Genomic DNA, 7091 nt, shown 5'->3' with positions numbered 1-7091 from the left:
AGGTTTTGCACAAGTGGGCTATGGATGGGGAACTCAAAGACCAGCTACAGCTGAAGCATAGAGGGCGTAAAGCAGGAATGAGGAAAGCACTCATTGACCGAGACCCTACAGACACTCCTCACTTCTTCACAAAGGTCCTCGCTGATGGGAGCTGCAGAAACCCTCGGCTTCTGCAGCCAGTGTTAACATCCACACACCTCTTGCCTTCCTGCCCTTCAGGCTTAAGGTGGTTGAGCATGAGTCTGAAACACGTGCCCAGTCCCAGCCCAGCTCTGCTGAGCAGAGAAGCCGAGGACTGGCCAAGTGTTGGAGGATGAACCACTTTGCTCTCTTCAGAGGGGACTGAGGCATGGCAAAGGAGAGGTCCCGCCGGCACCCCTGTGCTGGACCTCTGCTATGGAGCAAGAGGGCTGCAGTGCTCCAAGACCCATCATGGCAAAGGCCAGGGAGTGACATAGTGCCTGTCTGTTCTGATGTCCTCACACTGGTGACCTCAGACCAGCAGCTGATGACATCTGCAGCCAGGCGGCACCGGCTGCCCGAGCTGGTCCCTTGCACCAAAGGATGGCAGTGATGTTTCCAGGTGCTCCCGTCACAATGAGACTTTCTTTCTCTAAAGAAACCAGGTCCAGCAAGGGACCAGTCACTGCCCTGACCTATTTTTGTAGCTTCCCAGCTTCTGTTTGATCTTCTAGATGCTGGTGGACACAAACCAGCCCTGCCACAAGCCTATTCGGAGTGATGGGAGCAGCTCGAGGGAGCCCTGGTGGGGTGCCCCAACCCATGGGTGGGTGACAGGGAGGCACCATGCAGCCTGCAAAGCCCAGGATGGTGAAGCGGTCCCTGATCACCTGTGGAAGCAAAGCTGGGTCCTTGCTGCCTTCTCCGAGTTAACTTATCCCTGAGCTCCTCATTCCCACTAGCCGTCCCCCACGGCAGGGAGGGGACAGAGAGGTCCAGGGGGACACGGGTGCAACCAGCCCTGCAAAGACGGGCGTGAGCTCTGGCGTCGCGGTAATAGGAGACAAAATGAGCCGTGTCCAGGCTGGGACTGGGAAATGAGGCGGTTTAGAGTCACAGCAGGAACGTGCTGGCGCTGTTGGGGAGCGCTGGCTGCTGGCACACTCCTGGGCGGCTGGGAGGCTTTGTTCGCCCATGGCACTGCTCTCGGGGAGTTTACCTGGAATTACTGATCCGCATTCATAAACATGATCACGTTAATTGGCTGCTGCAGCCGCAGCCGCCATCTCCTCCCAGCGCTGGGACTTCATCTCCCTTCCCATCCCAAATGTCAAGATGTCTCTGTTCCTCCATCCGTGCGGCACCACGGCCGAGGACGCAGAAGCGGTTGGAGAAGGGAAAGAGGCAGAGGACGGGTGAGTCCACGAGCCTGGAGCTGGCGACAGACACCCACTGCCACCACCTCCGCTCTGCAAAGCAGCGCCTTGAAAATAAACCGCAGACACCTTCGCGAGGGGACCAGGAGCTCTGCAGGAAGCCCTGTAGCCTGGGGCAGCGATGACCTAGGGACAGGCACCTCGGCTGGAGACCAACTTTTATTGCAGGAGCAATGACCAGGTGGCAGGAGAGGGACCAGCTCCCAGCTGAGGACAGAGCCACCCGGGCTGCTCAGCCTGCGATCAGGCTGGTGCTCATCTCGCTTGGAGCGGGGCCAATCACTTCTAGTAAATTATTCATCTGACAGATTTAGCCTGTTATTCTAGTTGTGCTCTACCGAGGGTTTTACAGATCTCGTTATTATTTCAAATTGTGCAAACACCACAGAAACCTCTCCTGGGCTCTGGCGCGCTCTGCCTTCATCTCAGCTCTCAGCTCATCTGCCACACCTGAAACAGGATTTCTACCATCTGGTGCCAAACCTGCCATCCCCAGCGAGGCCACAGGACCTTGTGGAGATGAGTGGCATCCCTGTTTGGCACGAGGCTTCTACCAAAGGGAGAATCATGTACCATGTGAGAACCATCTGCTGATGACCCAGAGGTCAGTAGGATCAGAGGAGGCCACGGTACAGCGATGGACCCATTCAAAGCTATTTTGACTTTTTTCCACCTCCATCCTTGCATCTGGGATAGGGGAGAAAAATGACACCACTGTTCCCTTGCAGCCTGGGCTATCACGGCCTTGGGAAACCGGAAAAAGCTTTTCCCTTCCTCCCCACGTGCCCATAATTTCTCCTGGCAAGGTTCCTTTGTAACCATGAGGGTACAGCTAAAACTTCACACTGCCAAAGAGAATCATGTGCCTCTTGCAAAATATACAGCCTGGGAAGGAAGGAGTCACTGAGCAAAGATGAGGGGAGATGGATGGGTTTGTTGTGGATGAGCCAAGACTGATCAGACCCACGAGTGCAACAGCAACGTGTCCAGGGAGAAGGTATCAACCAAGAAGCACTGAACGGTTGAGGGGCTTGAATCTCCCATCCCACCACAGGGCGTGAGGGAGAAGAGCAGCCGGAGATGCCACCTCCTCACCCGCCCCGATCTGGCAAGGAAATGCCATGGGCAACAAGAGCCCGTTTCTCTCGCACCAGGGCTCAAGCTTACTCCCACTCATGCAGTGACGGTCAGCTCACACGGTTGCTTAGTGGGAGAAAAATGGGGTGAAGTGGCCCAGGAACCCCAAATGAACCACCCCTGAGAGCTGTTCTGCACGGTTTCACCAAAAATACTGGAAATGAGTAGAAATTTCTACATAGAGACCTGCCAGGGCTCTCTAGCAAGTTATTGTGGGACACTTGAACTACTCTCATTAGGGGGAATTAATTAGCTGAACAGCAGGGATGGAAGCAATAGATGCAAAACACAGAGCAACAGATTTAAGGAAGAGGTTTACTAGCCAGAAGAAAAACACAGAAGGAATAGGAAAAAATAAATTGCAGGGTGATCTAAACCTTTTCTTTCTGACCAGGCAGAAGCAGCTCATGGGTGGCGAAAAGGGGGAATGACAGAGCATGAAAACACTTGTCCTGCATCCCCGCAAGCCCCCTCAGTGGCGGGGAGAGGGGATGCTCAGCACAGGGCCCCATAGGACGAGGATGGATGCGATGCCTGGCTCCCTCTGGAAGACTAGTGATTTTGTTGTTGTATGGCTCATCCCACCACAACAAGTCACAGTCTGCCCTAGGGCGCATGGCCTCTCCGGCGATGCTAAAGGCACGGGGACAAGCTGGTGGCTGGGGCTGCCTGTGGCCCTTCTCCACTTCTGACCACCTCGGCCGTTGCTTTTGTGAGCCTTGAGAGTGAAGCAATGAGAGGCTGGTCTGAAACCCCATCCACAGCTGTGCCCCGGCCGGAGCCGCCCCCCACAAACCATGGGGAGCACCACGGGAGAGCCTGGAGGATGCAAACCCCATGCTGCGGTGCCTCAGCCCACCCACAAGAGTGGTGCTGCCCCAGCCAGCAGCCCGAGGGTCCCCGGCGGGACAAGGGATGCCCACAGGGTCAGCACTGCACCCCAGTAAATGCACAGCAATACTGCAGCATATTGGTGCTGGGCTGACCTCCAGGGCATGGGGCTGGGTACCCTGGTGTGCATCCCCACCCCAAACCTACCACGCAGAAGGGTCCCCTCCCACCAGGGCCAGAGGTGGGACAGGCTGGAAGCCCTGAGCAGCACCCAGGTCTGGGATGCAAGCACCAGATGTGATCCAGCACCAGCACCAGCACCAGCACCAGCACCAGCACCAGCACCAGCACCAGCACCAGCACCAGCACCTCTCGCTCGCCGAAAGCACACCCCGCGCTATAACCGAGGCGCCTTATAGCGAGGCGGCGACAGCCCCGCCCTACCCCGCTGCGGCTGTGGGCACCGCCCCCCTGTATGCAAATCACTCCTCCCGCGCAGCCAATGGGGAGGCAGGGGGCGTGGCCACGGCGGGACTTGCCCGGGCATGTGAATGCGGCGGCTTCCGGGCCGGACACGTGGGAGCCGCGCCGGGTCCGGGCGGGCCGCGGTGGGTCCGGGGGCAACCGGGGGGGCTCGGGGGCGGGTAATGGGGTGGGCAGGGGACTGGGGCCGGGATTGAGGCAGAGGGGGCCCGGGTAATGGGCAGGCAGGGCCCTAGGGGGTAGGTAATGGGGTGGGCAGGGGGCTGCGGATTGGTAAGGGGGTGGGCAGGGACCTGGGACCGGGAATGGGGCAGGCAGGGGCCGAGCAATGAGGGGGCAAGGGTGTAGGGACAGGGTGTGACAATGTTTCCGTGTTCCCCCTTCCCCTGCCCCATAGCTCCTGCCTGGACTGGCTGTGCCTGCCCACAGCGCGGGGGGGGGGGGGGGGGAGGTGTTGATGCTGTGGGGTATGTGGACCCTTTTGCATGGCACTCATGCCCCCCCCGTGCCCATTCCAGCAGGGATGCCTCCTGGCAAAGGGCAGATGACCCCGCTGCTGCCCACCCCGAAGGTGTCTGCACCCACCCTGCAGGGCACCCATGGCCCCACCGTGGGGGACTGTGCTCAGCCCCCGGAGGGTCCTGGCTCACCGCAGGGTCACAGCAAGAAGAAGAGCCGTAAGCACCAGCGGTTCATGGAGCGCCGGGCACTGCTGGAACGGAAGGGGTTGCTGAGCCCCCGTAGGCGCCTGGGCAGCCAGGCCCCCGTGCGGGGCCGGAGGCACGCAGCACACTCACCAAGGCAGATTGCACCACGGCACCGCGCTGCGGGAAAGTCCCCAAGCCCAAACAGGTCGTCTCCCCATCCCTGTCCCCGTCCGCCTCTCCAGACAGCGTAGCCAGGCACTCTTCCGTGCTGCTGTCCCAGGGGAATGGCAGCTCCAAGGGGGTGCGGACGTCCTTCCCAATCCTGCGCCCAGGCAAGTATGTGGCCATCGACTGCGAGATGGTGGGCACCGGTCCTCAGGGCAGGCTGAGCGAGCTGGCCCGGTGCTCTGTGGTGAACTACGAGGGGGACGTCATCTATGACAAATACGTCCAGCCTGAGCTCCCCATCGTGGACTACCGGACACGCTGGAGTGGCATCACCAAGCAGCACATGAAGAGCGCAATTCCCTTCAAGGCTGCCCAGGCGGAGGTGAGGAAAAAGAGAGAAATTTAAAAATAAATAAATAAATAAATAAAATGCTGTGAGTTATCTGCCAGACACAAGTTGGGATATTTTTTGGCCCGTGCTGAGCTGTTCTGCGGCATAGACACAAGCACAGGACAGGGAGCCTCTGAAGCTGTGCAGTGGGTTGGTTTGCTTGTTACTGCTCCGTTCTGGGAACATAAAAGCTAGAACTGAAGGAACTGAATTTAACACAAAATGGTTTATTTTATGCTTAATTGGTGTTTCTTTTGCTGCACCGCCTGTCTAACCCTTTCTGACGCTTCCAGATCCTGAAGATCTTGAAAGACAAGATTGTGGTAGGACACGCCATCCACAATGACTTCCAAGCCCTGAAGTACTTCCACCCGAAAGACAGGACCCGAGACACCAGCCGGATCCCCATGCTGAACCAGAGGGCAGGGCTGCCCGGCAGGGCCAGCATCTCGCTCAAGAGCTTGGCCAGGCACCTGCTCCAAAAAAAGATCCAGGTAAGCACCAGGAACCTTGAGATGGGGAGCAGTTCCTGGGTTTGCTATGAGTCTGTTAGGTCAGCCTGGTCCCCCATCTCCATGGGTGCTCGCTGTGAGATGGAGATGAACCTTGTTCATCCTGTGCTCCCTGCTATGATCAAGCTGGGGGAGCCCAGGACCTCCCAACCTGACCATTAAGCGTCTCAGTAAATTAGGGACAGGACCTGTGCCCTCTAGAAAGTGCTCAAGAGATTCCTGCATCTCGTGGGCTGCACTGAACCTTTGCAGTCTCCAAAACCCTCAGTACTTGTGTCCTTCCGAGCAAGCAGACAACGTGACCTGTGGGATTTTTGCCACCCCCTTCATCTAACAAGGCTTTTCCCCCTTTGTTCAGGTTGGCTGCAAAGGGCACTCATCAGTGGAGGATGCTCAGACAGCCATGGAGCTGTACAGACTGGTGGAGGTGCAGTGGGAGACAGAGCTGGCCCGTAGCCTGCCCACCCGGCCCCCCAGCCCTGTCACAGACCCCACTGCAGACAGCAACCAGTACATGGATGACCGGTACTGGCCCACAGACCTGATGGCAAGCAGCCTGTGATGGGGGACATCATCTCCTCCACGTGTTTCGGGCCATCCTGGTGTCTTCAGCTATTAAAGGTGGAGGTGGCTGCTGACCTTCTTCCCTGGGGCTTGTGCCGCATGGGCTCTGCCTGGCACCCTGGCAGGCAGCAGCGCAGGGGAGTCAGACACCCCCAGCCCCGCTCGGGGACGGAGAAATGGTGACACTTGGACACCGGCAGTCTGCTGAAATTGCTGTCTGCAGCTTCTTGCTGTTGCACAGAAATAAGCGCTGTGGCTGCACCGTGTTCATCTGTCACTTGGTGCTCGGGGATGAGCAGGGACCTGGTATCAGCCTGGAGGAGCCCCTATGGGTGTTCGATGGCTGCAGCGGTGGGCTGGGGCTGCCAGGGCATCTCCCATGCCCTCTGGGAAGGGGATACCCCCATGGTGGGCAAGTGGCAAGTCTTCCTGTGGGAGGACTGAGGTGTCTTGCTGATGCCCAAAGGCTGCAAACCATCCGGTGCCAGTTAAACAACCAGTTTCCTCCTCACTTTCTTTGCACAGTGAAGCCTGAAAAGAAAGTCTGGGTCTAATCAATGTCCAGCCTGGACAAGAGCATAGGATGCACTTCATTTTAAATAGACTAGTCACATAATTGTCCAATTCTGAATTAAAAATTATTCTTGCTAAACCCGTGTGTACGTGCTGCATGATCTGATGGCTCTCCAGGAGAGAGAGGGCAGGGATGACATTGGCAAATGGCTGCCTGTGTACCATGCCATGCCCCAGGGCTTAAAACCCACCTGCAACCAGAAAAGATGCTTTGAGTGGCCTCATGGTGGCTGGAGTAAGCAGTTCCTTGGGGTATGGGCTGGTCCCCTGCACTCTGGGGACAGCCCTGCAAAGGCAGGAGGAGCAGGGGATGGGCTCAATCAGAGCCTTGCGGTCCAGCGCTGCTGGCTGCTTGGAGAAAGTCCAGTGCAAGAGAAAGCACCGTGCT

At 57.8% G+C, this 7091-nt stretch overlaps 1 protein-coding gene across 1 annotated transcript; it reads left to right on the top strand.

Moving 5' to 3' along the window:
- Positions 1-3950: 3950 nt before the first annotated feature.
- Positions 3951-6891, top strand: LOC127020575 (apoptosis-enhancing nuclease-like). Its single transcript, XM_050903265.1, is given in 5 exon segments — positions 3951-3973; positions 4367-4612; positions 4615-5045; positions 5348-5548; positions 5925-6891. Coding segments are annotated over 4 exon segments (1077 nt in total). The 5' UTR covers positions 3951-3973; positions 4367-4371; the 3' UTR covers positions 6129-6891.
- Positions 6892-7091: the final 200 nt, after the last annotated feature.

This window comes from Gymnogyps californianus, chromosome 11 (assembly GCF_018139145.2).
Source record: "Gymnogyps californianus isolate 813 chromosome 11, ASM1813914v2, whole genome shotgun sequence".
In the NCBI taxonomy this organism is placed as follows: domain Eukaryota; kingdom Metazoa; phylum Chordata; class Aves; order Accipitriformes; family Cathartidae; genus Gymnogyps; species Gymnogyps californianus.
The sequence above is the reverse complement of the archived record's forward strand: the minus strand, read 5'-3'. Positions and strand labels throughout refer to the sequence as shown.